At 41.5% G+C, this 17,052-nt stretch overlaps 1 protein-coding gene across 1 annotated transcript; it reads left to right on the top strand.

The window, feature by feature from the left end:
• The first annotated feature begins 2,755 nt into the window (after positions 1-2,755).
• gmps (guanine monophosphate synthase) lies at positions 2,756-15,216 on the top strand. Its single transcript, XM_061072853.1, has 16 exons — positions 2,756-3,057; positions 5,070-5,242; positions 5,373-5,487; positions 5,986-6,083; positions 6,633-6,736; positions 6,977-7,170; positions 8,145-8,310; positions 8,663-8,814; positions 9,026-9,199; positions 9,723-9,828; positions 9,990-10,105; positions 11,260-11,385; positions 12,376-12,491; positions 12,603-12,733; positions 13,358-13,530; positions 13,678-15,216. The coding sequence occupies exons 1-16, from the start codon at positions 3,031-3,033 to the stop codon at positions 13,777-13,779; spliced, it is 2,073 nt and encodes a 690-aa protein (XP_060928836.1). The 5' UTR covers positions 2,756-3,030; the 3' UTR covers positions 13,780-15,216.
• Positions 15,217-17,052: the final 1,836 nt, after the last annotated feature.

Raw genomic sequence — 17,052 nt, 5'->3', positions numbered from 1 at the left:
AATAATTCACCTTACATGTGACCTCATATCAGGATGATGCTGGACTCTATATTGCTCTTGTGGCAGTGGAGCTGTGCTAAAAAGCCGTATTCACATCATTCCAGGAATATCAATCGTATTTTTAACTCGTTTTTGAGGCTGGATTAATAATACAGCACAGAGAGCAATTGCCTCAGGATAGTTTGGGTCTATATATAGTGATTAAGGGGCGGCACGGTGGTGCAGTAGTTGGCACTGTTGACTTAAAGCAAGAAGGTTCTGGGCTTGAACTTTGCTTCGGCCAGGGCCTTTCTGTGTAGAGTAAACACGCTCTCCCACGACTTCCTCCTGAAGTGCAATGACAAACTTTTCCGTGGGAATGAATGTGAGTGTAAATGGGTATAAACCAGCCCTGTATCGACTTTTGACGCTTCTTTACTAACTGATTGATTTCACAGTGTACAGATTATGGGTTTATCATCATTCCTTATTACCTAAGTTAACATCGTCATACATCTGGTTTTCAAGTCAACTTTATTGTCATTCATCCACATACACAGTAAACGGCTGAACGAAATTACGTTTCTCACAGGCGTTAGCCTCCATGTGCCCATACATCTTGTTCCCTTTTTCTGACAAACAGTCAAACACCTGATAATGTTAAATTATAAATAAGAGAAAACCCGTAAATATACACATTTGCAAACTGAATTGTAACTTTACAATTATTTTGCAATCTGTCAATAAACCTGATTGACAGCAGGGATAATAATGAAACCAATGAGACCCATTATTTAAAATGTCTCTATTGTGGTAATATGATTAATAGAAAAATAATACGCATACATCAATAAAAGTCCAATATAAACCCATCTACCTGTCTTAGAGAGGGGCCTTGTGCATATATGGCAAATGATCCTTGAATAAATGAACAAAAGGTTAACAGGGGCCCAAAGTTTATTTTTTCCCATATATAGTCACCAGGTTGATTAATCTGGTCGTGCTCATAAAGCCCAGCGTTTAAGTAAAGAAGCACTGTTGCAAGGTTATAATAATATTATTGGTGCACTACAGTTAAGTTTCACCAGTTTTGATGGAGACATACCAGACAATCAGACATGAGTTTTCTGTCGACATGGCAATAACTGTCGTAGTTGTAAAGTGCCGTTCATTACATTTTCCACATGCTGCCGTTGATATAACATCTCACCCTAGTGATGAGCCTAAGTGTCTGCTGTGTGAAATGACCTATATCAGTTTTACCACTGTGTGGGTATATTGGTCCAAATACTTGCAATGACATGTTCAAAAAGTTGGGACTACATCATTTAAACCCAAATACAGAGGGTTTAATGGAAAAACTGTCAAAGATGACCAGTAACACCCATGTAACCAATGATGCTGAAGGTAACTAACTGTCTGCTGTAATAAAAGCTGTCTGAACAAGACTTGTGAAGTGATGAAGACCTCAGTGTCTCTCACAGCTGGAACATACAGTACAGCAGAAGTGTTAAAGTACGGGACGCTCTTCACACATACTTTCTGCCTCTGCCTGAGGGGGTTTGAATCTGCTTGACCCTCGTGCATCTGAGAGTGGACACTCAGGTTAGGGGATATGTCAACGCAATAGTACTGTGGGACTAGGGTACCTATAAGATAGACCTGTTCCTATAATACTCGTCTTTGTATTGGAGCATCGACCTTGTGGGTGTGTGTGTGTGTCTGTGTGTGTTAGTGTATTGTCCAGGTTTGGACGTAAATCTGTTAACTCAGACACATTATGGACACTTGTTTTCCTTATGGGGGCAAAAATCAAGTCCCCATAACGTTAATTCTATGGTGTGGACATGTTGTAAAGTTAGTAAAGATTAGGTTTATTTGAAGTTAGGTCATGGTTAAAGTTTGGTTAAGGATAATATTAGGTTTAGGTTTGATTAAGGTTAAGAATTGAGATTTAAATTAAATTAAATTAATCCTGCGCAGAAGCGAACTGCTCACCTCCTGCGCAGAAGTGAACTGAACTTAATTTAATTTAAAAATTTAAAAACAAAGAAAAAAAGGTATAATAACAAAAAGCCAGTTCATTTGCCTGAAAAAATAATAATAATCAGGATTGCTCAACCCTTGAAAGTACCAACTATAAAATACAATATCTAAAATGTATAGGACTGCAAAAAAACACTAAGCAGGTTGAAGCGTTGCATGCGTTTTGCCTTTTGCCTGAAAAAAAATAAATAATGACTGAGGAAATATCGTCACATAGAGCTGTTCCGGCTTGAACTCTGATCATGAGGCAGAAGTTTGGTGGTGATAGGACAAATTGCACCTATAGACTTTTTTGTTTGCCTAGTCATGATACACATGTTTATCGATTTTTGTGAAGATATGTCAATGTGAACACGTTCCGGGGGTCTCTGGGGGCACCGTTGAGCAATTTTGCCCTCAAAAAGCCAATTAATTTGCCTGAAAAAAAATAATAATAACCCTTACAATTTCAATAGGGCCTCACTGTGCCAGGCAGTGCTCGGGCCTTATAATACTAATAACTCGTTTAGCTGTGGTATCCTTTGAGTCAAAGGCTTTGACTATGATGGGTTAGGGGTCAGCCTGGGTCCATAGGAGACCTGGTGTGCCTGTGACAACACTTGACTGTAAAAACATCTCACATCTAGTGAACCCTCCAGTAGCAGGAGCCACTCTGATCAGTGACATCCTCCTGTCTCAGCCCTCGTGAGGCCACTCACTCCCTCCACTTTCAGTTTCTACACATTTCACTCTGCGCTCCTCCCAGGAAACACACACACACACGCACATTTATTTGGTGAGATCCCACAGTGAAGCTGACTCTCCAGCCCGAGGAGGAGGAAGAGGAGCCCAGACTGTGACAGCCCGGCCTCCCGACAACACGCTACTGCAGCAGGAGTGGGCGAGCTGAGCCAGGAGCGACCCGGTAGCTGTCTGTCTCTCAGTGTGTGTGTGTGTGTGTCAGTCTGCGAGGACCCGGGACACCGAGGGGGACAGCTCATTCCACAACACAGCACTCAGTCCTCCATGGCTCTGTGCAACGGAGACAGCAAGGTCAGTAGCAGCGGGGAGTGTCCGGTAGTGGCCGGGCAGCGGGGACACCGGGGGTCCGGTGCACCCGCTGCCCCGGTTAGCCCCGGCCTGTGTGCACCTCCGGGGGGGGAAGTTAAGGAGGGAATGTAAGGTTTGCCAGCAGCACTGAGGACCCCCCAGCCCCCTGTCGTGAGCCTGTTGCAGCGGGACATGGACATGTTGGCTCCTGGGTATGCTAACGTACCGGACAGGACATAGGTCCGCGGGGTTCAGCGTACATATAAGCCGGGGGGCACATGTCTCCTCGGGGAGCGGACGCCTCTCTCTTGTCCCCTCTAGGACCATCTGCCTCACAGCACCGCGTGGGCTTTAGCATGGCTACGCTAACTTTAGCTAACAGGCTAATGCTACCTCGTCCTGTTTATACTACGCGCCAGCTAGCATGCTACCCGGGCGGTTCGCCTGCTAGCTCATAGCCGGGTGGCCGCAATTCAGCAATGACAGCGCGTCTAAAAGCCTGTCACGCATTGTGAAAGCTGTTTAGCAGGCACGCTAATTTCTTTTTGGAGCTAACTTTAAGCTAACGTACACGGAAATGTTTGCCTACGTCGCTTCTAAGCTAGTATGAGTCGGGGGTGACCGGTGTGACACCCCGGGCTGCTGCGGAGTGACCAGCTGACTCGGTAAAGTTTGACCCGGGTTTTTCTCCTGCTTGTTTTCCAAGAGTCACTGTGCGTGATGACGCGTTGCTTTAAGAGCCTTACACCACTTTAGACTTTGCATCAGAGGTGCGCCATCAAAGTTGTTTTTAGACATGTCAATGGCGGAAGTGTGTCCCTGCCCCACGTGGGGTTCTGTTACTCGTCTACATAGTTAAAGTAAAGGCACTTGCTATTCATGATCTGACCCCTCGTAGCCTGTGTTATGAATACGATACTGTCACGATACTTGGGTGGCAATACGATATGTATTGCGATTCTTTGGGTATTGCGATTCTGTAAGTATTGCGATTCGATTTCCTCCGATTTATTTTGGTTATTATTTTTTTTAAATATTGGACCATGGAAAAAAGTTGAATCATACCTTCAAATACAACACAGTCAAATTCACTTAGAGATTTACAAGTTTTATTTAAAATATTAACATTAACTTAATGACTGCCGGGGAGCCAATAGAGAAAATAAATACAAATGTGCCCTATTATTGTATAGCCCCTGTCAACTGCACACAAACTGACAGATTAAGAAATGTATGCCACCTAGGCTACTTTTAAACACTAAATAAAAGGTAAATTAAATAGAATGAATAAAAGTTCATTCAATATTTCAACTTTGAAATAAACAAAAAGTAGGCTATGCTTCATTGTTGTCTGCATTTAGGCGATGCAAAGCTAGTGCTTGGGTATGTTTAGATTCTTGTGCAAAAAGAAGAGCTGGTCAACTTGCCCCCCCCCATATATCCCCCCCGTATAGACAAATAAATATGTTATTAAAAAAAATCGATTTTGGAGGCAGCATGTCGATATAAAATCGTCATTCACAAAAATTGCGATTTGTGACTGAATCGATTTTTTCCCCCATCCCTAGTTATGAATAGTTTGATTTTACGCATAGGTTTATGAAATTGCCTCCGTACACGCAGAGAGGGAGAGAAACAGAATACCGTGATGAGGGGCTTGACTAATTTGTGGGCTTCATGTGATGCTGCTGATGGGATGAATGACTGCAGCACTCCACACGAGTGACGGTCTGTGTTGTAGCTCACATGTCCATAATTGTGTTAAGCCTAATTGAGTCCCATTTGCCATGGGGAAGGGGGGAGGGGGGGTCAGAGGGGCAACAGTTCAGAGTAGAGGGAGTGGGCTGTCTTGTGACGCCACCAAATTGTTGAAGAGATTGTTAAAACTATATTTGTCTGTCCCTGTCACCTGGTTAACACAAGTGTGCAAAAGTGACATTGGGCGGTCACACACCTCAAGCAATGTAAACATAACAGTTTGTGTGGTTTCTTTTTTCCCGATTGTGTGTCAACAGCTGGAGATCAGCAGCACGGAGCAGAATGGGTCGTGCGAGGGGGCGGTGGCGATCCTGGATGCCGGGGCCCAGTACGGCAAGGTGATCGACAGACGGGTGCGAGAGCTGTGTGTACGCTCTGAGATCCTCCCGCTGGAGACCCCGGCCTTTGCCCTCAGAGAACAGGGATACAGGTGAGCATGACAGGCACATGCACCACAGATGTTTATTTGTCCTTTGTAGCATTGTTAGTACTGTCCTGTCCATATTAATGTTTTACTCTACATTTTGACTTTATCGTTAACGCTCTCACAACCTCCTCAGGGCAATTATTATTTCAGGAGGTCCAGCCTCTGTGTATGCAGAAGATGCCCCCTGGTTTGACCCGGCCATATTCACCATTGGGAAGCCTGTCCTTGGGATTTGCTATGGGATGCAGGTATTCATGTTAAATCATGCCTCTACACATTTAGTAAAGGTCTGCTATGAGAAGCTGTTGAAGTGATTTAGGGATACCATCAACCCCATTCAAACCTGGTATTAACATCTTTCATGAGTTATCTGATCACAAGTGGTCATATGGGATTAGATATATAGATCACATATTGAGCATGAAAGTGAGATTCAGTCACAAGTGGTCTTTGCTGTGGTATTTGCTTTCACTCTAAGTAGCTGTACTGTACTATCACTCAACTCCAGGCTACTGTCCAGCTCTCTTGGGCTAAAGGGGATTTAAACCACCTTCTTCAAAGGCAGCCTGACATTTGCTGTGGAAGAAGAGAGCGCTGCTTGCTCGGTTTGCCAATCTAGCCTGAAAATGGAAACCAGCAGCTTCTCAAGCACATTTCTCTAAACTTCAGGCCATTGTGCAATGTTTGGAATCACACTAAAATGCGATCTGTGTCCAAGTGTTGACTTTGCTGTGTGTGTGTTACAGATGATGAATAAAGTGTTTGGTGGAACAGTACACAAAAAGAGTGTAAGGGAAGATGGCGTGTTCAGTATTGGACTGGACAACACTTGTTCTCTCTTCAGGTAATTAAGTTTCTATTACTAATAATATTACAAATATGTCACAATGAGCAATAAGCACATTGTTTACATGAAGCTACCCATTCGCACACATCCTTTTAATTTTACAATTAGATACAGGGTTTTTGCTATGTTCATTTTTGCAGCAGTGGCCAAATGTATATCTGTATTTGCTGATATATTTAAGGCCGAGAACATGACTGGTACTTTGTAAAAGTTTGTTAAATCGGTGAGGACATACTTGGTGCAAGAATAACATGAATCCTGTGCACAGAAAACAGCCTCACACTACCAATGAGGTTGTGTGATAAAGCAAGTTTTTGTTCTGGTTATTCTCAGGACCACAGTTACTACATAAACTGCTGACGCATTCCTGCAATCACATATAGTTGTTAGACAAATACTGCGGAGTTTAAAATAGAAAGCTTTTTTCACTGTCTGCCTCTAACCCTTGACTCAAATGCACACCCTGAAAACAGTCACCGCACTTATAACTAACATACACCACATTCCTTCTTCTTATGTCTGTGTCTCTGTTGTTTGTCTTTACAGAGGCCTTCAGAAGGAGGAACTGGTCCTGCTTACCCATGGAGACAGTGTGGATAAAGTCGCTGATGGCTTTAAAGTGGTGTCCCAATCTGGGAACATCATTGCTGGTGAGGAGCACACTTCAAATTTATTTAGAATCAGATTGTGGTGCATAAAAACAGTCGTTTTGTTTTGTATAAAGCCTGACACTGTGTGCGTGTATTTACATCTGACACAACCTTTGGGAATAATGTGCAATCTCTATTTTGAGTTGTTGTGTCTTGTACATAGTTGTTATTTTGAAACGCCCAAAATTTGACCGTGGTATATTTACATTCCCGTCATCACGTCTCTGTTTTCCCCAATAGGGATCGCTAATGAACAGAAGAAGCTGTACGGGACCCAGTTTCACCCCGAGGTCGACTTGACAGAGCGAGGCACGGAGATGCTGCGCAACTTCCTCTTTGAGATTGCGGGATGCACAAGTACCTTCACTGTACAGAACCGCCAGCAGACCTGCATCACTGAAATCCAAGAAAAAGTTGGGAAATCTAAAGTGCTGGTGAGTTGAACTGCACCAGATTTAATAAGTGTGTGTCAAAAGCATTTTTAGGGCAGATTTACTTAAAAGAAAGAAGCCTGTGTTTACCTACAATGGGAGATAAAGCCGAGTTGCTGAGGGTGAATTGTGCTGGCTTCTCCGAAAGTGGTGACAGCAGCAGTCATGTGAAGTTAAGTCGAACCAATTAAACTCTGAAATTAAACCCTGTCTGAAAAGAGGTAGCCGACTCCCTGAGAGGCTTCAAACTGGGCTTCATCTCAGGGGAGTATGAAGGCGTGTAGGAAACCGGCACAGGATTTATATTTCTAGAAATACATGCAGCCTCTTTATTTTTTTCTACGTGGAATTTCAGGTAACAGATTCCCAAAAGTTGTTAGCCAGCTAAGTAGAAGAATAGCCGCTTGGAGTCATCTTTTCCAACTGCCTATTATTTTACATCCTGGCAATACGTACTACTACACTTAAAATGAAGATTATATTACCGGGAAAAGCAGTCGTTAATGTGATTGTAAAATAGTAATGTTAGTGGTGTCCCAATTCAGGGCCGACATCCTTAGTAGTCTGCATTTGAAGACAGATGTCATGTGACTAGAGGGGTCCTTCACAAGTGGCTGAAAAATATCCAACCTATCCCAGGATTCATTGCACTGCAGTGACAAAGCTAACAAGCTAGCTATTCAGGTGGCTGAGCAGCAGTAAGTGCAGCGGGTCAAAGTAACTAGTGATGCATCAGTAGGGCTGAGACAAGCTGCTGATACAAATAGGAAAACCGCTGATAGACCAGACCAATCTAATTTCAGTTCAGCCGGCCCTGACTATGAAGACCCCACTTTTGACCGCTGAATTATGACACTGCTTTTGATATTGTGGTTGACTGTTGGCAAGTGGTCCAGTGATTACCTGGCGAATTTGTTCCCAGTCGAGCAAGATCACACCTCTTCATTTAAAGATGTTGTTTGGGAACATATCCTCAGGTGCTTCTGAGTGGCGGAGTGGACTCCACAGTGTGCACAGCCCTCCTCAACAAAGCTCTTAACCCGGACCAGGTGATCGCGGTTCACATCGACAACGGCTTCATGAGGAAGAGGGAGAGTCTGAGTGTGGAGGAGGCCCTCACCAAGCTGGGTATCAAACTTAAAGGTAGGTGACTAAGTAGAGATAGTACAGTTAGAACTGACGGGTCTAAATAAAGACTTCAAGATGGGAACTTGTTGACATAGTGAAATGTGCTCTTGTGGTTTCAGCTGTTAATCTAATTGGAATTTATCAAGAAGTGAAATCAGAAACCTATTAAGAGTCAAATTATAGCTTCTTTTAGGCTATGTATTGCCATTGTGGGTAATTGATATTATTTAGCCATTTGATAGACTGAATGATTTGTATCAGCCTTAGATGTAACTGGATAATGAGCTGAGATGTGGGTTTTTGTGTCTCTCGTAACCCACCTGTGTCTTCTGCCTCTCCTTCTCTCCCCTATCGTTGCACTCCTCAGTGGTGAACGCAGCTCACACCTTCTACAATGGAACGACAACCCTTCCCATCTCTGACGAGGACAGGACGCCCCGGAAACGCATCAGCAAGACCCTGAACATGACCACCAACCCTGAGGAGAAGAGGAAAATTATTGGAGACACGTTTGTCAAAGTGGGTTTAAGGTTTTGATTATTTATGAAACATACTAAATAATGCTTTTACTATTGCTATGTTTTAATCTTAACCTGTCTTGTTACTGTACATATCATCTTTAATCACATTATCTCTTCAGCTGCACATTCATATAATATGGTTTCTTTGTTTGTCTGTGATTCACTTGTTTACTGTTGTACCTGACCTAATGACTTGTCATGCGTCACAGGTGGCGAATGAAGTGATAGGAGAGATGAATCTGAAGCCAGAGGAGGTTTTCCTGGCCCAGGGTACCTTGAGGCCCGATCTTATCGAGAGCGCCTCTCCTCTCGCCAGTGGCAAGGCGGAGGTCATCAAAACGCACCACAACGACACCGAGCTCATCCGCAAACTCAGAGACGAGGTATTGCTCACACACTGTTGTTGATTTTTAATGGTTTGTTCTGCTGCTATGTAAGAGTATGGAAATACTGTGCCTTTCAAAGATGTTTACACTTATGCTTAAGGTCATAAATCTCATCACTTCCTCCCTTATAAACATTATCTAGAACAATTTTATCTAGATACTTCCAAATTACCTATTTGGAAGCAAATGTTTATTGAAAGCTTAAGATGTTAATGAAGATTTTTTTTTTTTAATTATGCTGACTATTGACAGTAAATCCCTTATTTCACACTTCTATGGCAGAATGATGACAAATTTGTAAACATCACTTGCTTTTATTAAAAGTTAATCTATAATCCTCTATTCTTCAAAGAGACCTCCTTCTTAATTCATGGTTAAAGATTTAAATTCACTCAAGGCAGCACCGAAGTGACTGTTCTTTTTTTGCTCAGTTCTTCTGCATAAACGCTATGCAATACAAACATATCCCTGACTCCCCCACGGTTGCAGTGCTGATTCCACTTGTTTTATGATCCTCCAGGGAAAAGTTATCGAACCGTTGAAAGATTTCCACAAAGATGAGGTCAGAGCGCTGGGGAGGGAGCTGGGCTTACCAGAAGAGATTGTCTCCCGACACCCTTTCCCTGGCAAGTACAGTTTTATAAACACAATACTGAGCAATGTTGCATTTTCATTGTCTCCTTTCTGTCTCTTTCTCTGATGTTTAGTTTATCAGACAGACTCAAATCTGTCAAAAATAACTCCTGCATTTTCAAAAAACTGCTTCTCCTCTTTCTGCTCCCGTTAGGTCCTGGTTTGTCCATCAGAGTGATTTGTGCAGAGGAACCATACGTCTGTAAGGATTTTGCTGAAACAAACAACATCCTCAAAATCATCTCAGACTTCTCTGCCAGTATCAAAAAGGTACAGAACAACACTAACTCCTAAGAAAATGTAATGAAGGGGTGGTGTACAGCTCACTTGGCACAGCTGGCAGCGACCTGAATTTGATTCCAGCCTGTGGTCCTTTGCTGCGTGTCTTCCCCCATTCTCTCTGTCCCCCTTTTACCACTAGACTCCCTCTGCCCTATAAAATGAATATGTACTGACTATTTGGATGACATTTGTTTGTGGAGACTATTCTAACAGAATCCCACTTCATGCAATGTCAACTAATGGGAAGAGAAACTGATTTATTGATTTGTATGCCAGCGTTTGCAGTGACGCATGCACATTTTTATTTATTAACTGAATCACTGTTTATTGAAAACACCACTGTGAGCCGCTGACACTTTAAATATCCTGACATCAGATATTTGAGGTCGTTTGCAGATCCTGATGAATCAAAGACAGATGCAGGACTGAGGGAAAGTCTAGCTCTGATAAATCACTGGTTCCCTGCAGTGAGCTTGCAAATATGACTTTATTTCTGTGGTAGAAACTCAGGCAAGTTATAATCTTTAGAAATAAAAATACCAAGTGGCTGTTTGTATAACGAGAAGACATAGGCTGCAATTCATATAATCAAGGACTTATAATGTGCAACCTCTGCTGGTGGTTTTAACAGATTGCTTCATAAGCCTTATATCATGGTTATGGTAGAAAAGCCTTATGATAGTTGAGATGATTTGAGAGTTTTCTCATTTGGTTTTGATTCTTTGTTTATCACTAAGTCAAACTAATGCCAAATGTGAAGAACAGAAATTTAACATTAGCTTTGGTAAGAATTGGAGTTTGCTACAGGTTGTCTGACACTACAACTGAGGTACAGAGAAGCTTTTCAGTAGAAGAATAATTTAATGTTTCTGTTTATAAGAGTTTATCAACATTTTAATCAAGTATTTCTACTTTGACACTGGAAATCAAGGTTTTTGTGGATAATCTGACAAAGTTGATGACCATCTGAAAGTCCGTTGTTCAGCAGTTTCAATGCTTCAGCAGTTTCAATGCTTCGTGAGACATTTTATATGAGAAATGTAATTTATCTTTGTTAATTAAAAGTATTGATGACTTGAAAGAACTGTGACCTGTTTGAGGTAGCTGCCGTCACAATCAGCGTCTTTGTTTCTTCTCTCCAGCCCCACACTCTGCTGCAGAGAGTCAAGTCGTGCATATCAGACGAGGAAGAGGAGAAGCTCATGCAGATCACCAGCCTTCATTCACTCAATGCCTTCCTGCTGCCCATCAAAACTGTCGGCGTCCAGGTAACCAGCCTCATTACATCTCACCAGTCGCACTAAATTTATAGGTTGTTGATTCAGTGGGATATAGAACAGACAATCTAAGGTAATAATAATAAGGAGAGAAAAGTAGCCATTCAGGTTAAACTCACAGTTCAATCGTTATTGAGATGTAATATTTATCTTCATATAAAAACCTTGTACTATGGCTTTTACCAACAAGTTTACGATTCAAAGACTCTTTTCTACTTTATCTGATATTTAATCTAAGATTCTATCATAAATCACACAAGTGACATTATTGCATAGGTGGCTTTAAGGTCTTCACATTGACTTCTCTACCAGGATGTGGGCAATAGTTAGGAATACATTTATTCATTTGTTATTTTAAGGTAGAGCTAATACAGCGGCAGCTTAAAGGCTCAAGTAAAAATACACTTTTAAAAGTTTATGTATTTTATTTGTTTGAGATTTCTTGAGTAATTTTACATATGTGGAGAATTCAATTATCTTCAGAGTTACTAAAGTTTCATTTAAGGCTGTGAAGACCTAAAACAGTGTCTCATGTGTTAAAACTATAACTTCTTTGTTTCCCATCAGACACACACAGAGGTGTCTCTTGTGTAACTGTTGTGGCGTAGATCAATTTTTTTCTTACTTTCTGGAAGTTTATACTGAGCTTCTGTGTTGTTTGGAGAGAACAGTGGTTACAACCACTTTCCTCCCACAGTCATCACAGTCAGTGACTGTGTGTGGGTGTGTCCTGTCACTTCCTGTTTGAAGTTGCAGTTTTAAATTTAGTATAAACCTCAAATTGTGGGGCAGACAGGAGACTGTCTGCAAACACAGGGAGGTTTCCCTGCCTGGGTGATTAGTTGAAATGAAAACAGACACATTTATTTATAGAAATGTAACTGCTACTCCTGCGTTTGTTGAGGGCTTGTGTTTTCTTATTTGTTGTTTTATTTGTAGTTCAATGAAAACTTAAGCTAACATTTTTTTTTTCTGTCTTAGGGAGATTGCCGATCCTACAGTTACGTGTGCGGTATCACAAGTAAAGAATCTCCACACTGGGAATCTCTTATGTTCCTGTCCAGACTCATCCCTCGCATGTGCCATAGCATCAATAGGTAATACACAAATCTTGCAGTGAAACACCACGTTTTAACAGTCAGCTCTGTCTGTGGTTAGCAGAACAGACAGACCCATTCATGCATATATTTGTGCGTTTCTCTTTCCAGAGTTGTGTATGTATTTGGGTCCCACGTGAAGGAGCCTCCAACAGACATTACTCCAACCTTCCTGACCACAGGCGTTCTGAGCACGCTCCGACAGGCTGACTTTGTAGCTCACTCTATTCTTAGAGAGTCTGGTAAGTGTGTTTATCCCAGTAACTTCAGATATTTTAAGTGAGCCCTATGTATTGAATCAAACAGACTATTTGGGATGATTTTTGTTGAAGGAATATATGTAAGCTATACACACACATGCATAACCTCACTAGCGCACTTGTGTGAATAGTAACACCCATAAAGGGAATTTCACGTCTCCAGAGGCAAAGCAAATAGGAATTTTAAATGTTCCAGTCAGACGACCTCTGGTTTTACTTCTCTATGTAAGATGTGATTAAAATGGCTTCAAAGATAATTTTTTCCACTCTTCATATGACTAGTACTTTATTAATATATTTCTGATAGCCCTGTGTTTTTCCATTGCTGACACCCAGTTAAGGCATCATTAATAAAATAGACAGAATCTATTTATGAAGATATTAACTCATCTTAAGGCATAACGGTATAAAGAACCAGCACCTGAGTCTGCATCATTTCATGTTCCAGATAATTTAGACTCAAGTTATTGGCATTGTCAAATGGACAAATGCTATGTGACTATTTTTTTTTCCGAACAGAGACGTTGAAGCTTCATTGGTCTTTTCAATTATTAAAATTTGTCAAAGCAGCATTACGATCTTTCATTTTGGCTTTTTTTCTTTCAGGCTTCTCCGGTAAAATCAGCCAGATGCCAGTCATCCTAACCCCCCTGCACTTTGACCGTGACCCACTGCAGAAGCAGCCGTCCTGCCGGCGCTCTGTGGTGGTCCGCACTTTCATCACCAGCGACTTCATGACTGGCATCCCCGCTACGCCGGGCAACCAAATCCCAGAGGAGGTATACAATGATTTACTCTTAGTGTTTGCCCGATAGTTGGTGGCATCATCTCAACACCATGGGTCCCAACTTAAGGGCCAAGGGCGTTAATCGACTCAAGAATTAAATAAAGGGGCGGTTGTAAGTGTTATCTGTTTATTTCCCCAGGTGGTGCTGAAGATGGTCAACGAGATCAAGAAGATCCCAGGCATCTCCAGAGTCATGTACGATCTGACTTCCAAACCGCCGGGCACCACAGAGTGGGAGTAACACACCACACGACGTCACACCGACAGGACACGCACTCACACACGATGCACAAAACACACTCAACAGATATCAGAGAGGGCTGGTGAACTCCTCCTTTTATTCTGTCCTTCCAACCTTTTCCCACCTCCCCACTCCTCACCCCTCACCCCTTCCCCCTCCTCTCTTTAACATTCCCACGGAAGGCAGACTGTACTGTGACGGGTGCACGCGCAAAGGTGCTCCCGCTCTGCTCTCCCCACCACTCCTCCCTGGTCTTAATATTTTTTGGCGATAGGGATTGATTTACGTCGGTTATTGATAATGTATTGTAATTTTTTTTTGGTCGATGTTTTTCCTCTCTATGACAAAAAGATAAAATTGCTGCTTCCTTTTTTGAGGTAAAGCCATTAAAGGCGAGCGGCGAGAAGCTGTGAAAGTTCAGAACGTGGACTTTATGTTGTGCCTCAGGTTACGGGATGAGCTTGACATGAAATAAGCAAAACCATAGTGTGACGAAAAGAGAAAAAAAAACAGTGGAGGGAGGATTTGCAACTCTTCAGCAATTGTTTTCTGCCTTCTTATTTTTGTCGTATGTTTTCTGTTGTATTATCGTATGTCAGAATGTTCTCCGCCTAAAGACTATCCTCTCTATTTGTCTGTTATCACTCTCTGCCTGTATACTGTGCTCTGAAGAAGGTTGTCTGAGCGGACATTAACCTGCACAGACGACCAGAATGACCAATCAACAGTTTTTAAGCTTTTTGTTTTGCCAAAAGTAGAATATGCCGTGGTGATGTATAACATTGTGGGTTCCTCGGGCGACGACGCTGCACCTGCTGTGGTCAGCCGTCAATGAGAATAGCTTCAGTACGATGACTGGTGTGCAGCTGTGCAGGAGGCAAATATGATGGGTAAAGTTTATTGTGCCTGTTCTATTGTTTTTCTTTTTTGCTTTGTTGTTTTCTTTGGTGTGACCCGACATGGACTATTGACGTTTCCAGAAAAGAGGATATAACACTGTTCCTCCTCATGCTGCAATATGTATGCTTTTTATGAAGACTAAACACGACAAATAACAAAATTATAATTACATTAGAGTTTATAACCACATGTGTAAATTGCTTTTCATCCTCATTTGGTTGCCCTTTGTTGTGCAGGGGCATATCTTTGCACATCTCTTCTTTTTCTTTATTCACCCATAATTCCTCTGTGCTTGATCAGCACAACAGCATAAAACATCCAGCGGGAACTTAACCGCAAGTGTGTCACTGTGTCGTGTCAAAGGTCAGGTTAAGAGCGCCGTCTGTGGCCATCTCTAGCATTACGTTCACTGTGTCTCAGAATGGCATTATCGTGTCATGTTACTTCTGTTCTGTACAGCATCATGATCTCAATTCTTGTCATTTAGACCTCAGTGAATTCAGTGCTCAGGTTTAACTGAGTTTCAAAAAGTGTACCCCCCCCCCCCCCGTTAGAGACATTTCACTCAGACATGTTGGTCCTCTCACCTCCAGCTGTTTGTGTTTGTGCCTCCCCCCCTCTGTAATATCCTCATCCCTTCCATTTTAGAGGCCACATACTCCTAATTAAAAAATAAATGGTTTTCCTCTAACTTGTCTTAACTGCTATTAGTGTTTTCCCTCAGTTCTGCCTTTTTATGTGTATTTCCGTTGCATATGTCTCCATAGAAAACAGCTTGATAATAACGGACATAGAATTTTGTAGTTGGATTTAACTGCAATATTGATAAGATTAAGTTATGCAACTATATGTCTGTTTTTTTTTGTTTTTATTTCCGTTCAACAATGCTCGTTCTCCTTAGTAATGTGCCTCAAACCAAGCCACTGCATGCAGTTTCAACTATGACGACATTTGTACAATGGAAAACTGAGCTTTAATAAAGATCTCAATGTTGAAACTTCTCACATCTGTCATGAACAGCTCATCTATTGTAGACTCTATAAATGTATTTAGCTTATCCTCTTCATCACTGAAATATGCATCACTTAAAAAATATTGAACGTGTCTGTGGAGAGTCACCTTTGGAAGCACTTGTATTAGAGGGAGGATGAGATGATAGAAAATCTTACCAATAAAATACAATATAACAATATAATATACATCATTCTCGCTCTCTCAATTTTTTACATGTCAAATTACCAAACACAGGCTACTCAAACCTCTAAACTAAATAATCGTTTATTGGAGCATCACATTTTTAATGCTGTTCCTGTGTTTAAACAGCAATGAACAATTACTCTTGATCCATCCATCTCTATCTCTATGGCATGTATCTGTCTTATAATGCAGCCTTTTGTAGTTTGTAATATACTGTGATTACAGCCAGATTGCTAATATTTACAGTTTTGTTTAACACCAGAGGCATCTGAAGGTTCATTTTCTCACCACACTGAAAACTCTTCACTTCAGTCTCATCACTTCAGAAGTTATCATGTAAAACTTTTTAAAACCAGCCCAGCAAAATAAAACTCCAACACACACATACTTCCTCTTTTCCCCTGTAACAGCGTGCCTCACGTGTCTGCGTGAGCTGCCCTTTAAAATTAGCATCTTTTTAAATGACTGCATAATTGATTTCTCGCAGAACTCATCAGCATCAGTCAGGCGACTCTTGATCACAAGGGCTCAATTACATACACACATACACGTGTACATATCCTCAGCAGCTATACAAGATTTGCATCTCGATATCTCCATGCTGTTTGCAAATCCACTTTGAGTATAATGTCATATAATAATAATAACTTTATTTCTATAGCACTTATCTAAACAAGGTATACTTTACAAAAACATTGAAATAGAACGAAAACAAAATAAGACAAAATAAGAAGGATGGCATAGAACAATATTAAAAACATCAGTTAATTAAAACGAGTATAAAGTTTTGTAGCTTTATGTTTTTAGCAATAACTGAAATGGGTAAAGTGCCAGAATATCTTATTCCCTCAGGTAAGAAATGTCAGAGCCGCCTGGTCCTGAAGGCAAAAACCTGGTCATCCCTAGTTACCAGCATCAGTTTCCTGCCTTGAGTAAGGTACCGGCAAATTTTGGTTGGAGGATTTTAGATTACAGCTTGGAGCATATAGGGATCAGACTGTCCTGATGAGCTTTAAACGGTATTTAAAAATATCCTAAATAATAGTGTTATACAGTTAATATAAACCGCTGTGTAAATTGATTTCATTAAGAACTTATTTGTGTACATTCACCCCTCGTTAACCAGCAGAGGTCCCTCTCTGGGCCCAGCTCTGTATGTGTGTGTGTGCGTGTGTG

This window comes from Limanda limanda, chromosome 6 (assembly GCF_963576545.1).
Source record: "Limanda limanda chromosome 6, fLimLim1.1, whole genome shotgun sequence".
Taxonomy (NCBI): Eukaryota; Metazoa; Chordata; class Actinopteri; order Pleuronectiformes; family Pleuronectidae; genus Limanda; species Limanda limanda.
The sequence above is the reverse complement of the archived record's forward strand: the minus strand, read 5'-3'. Positions and strand labels throughout refer to the sequence as shown.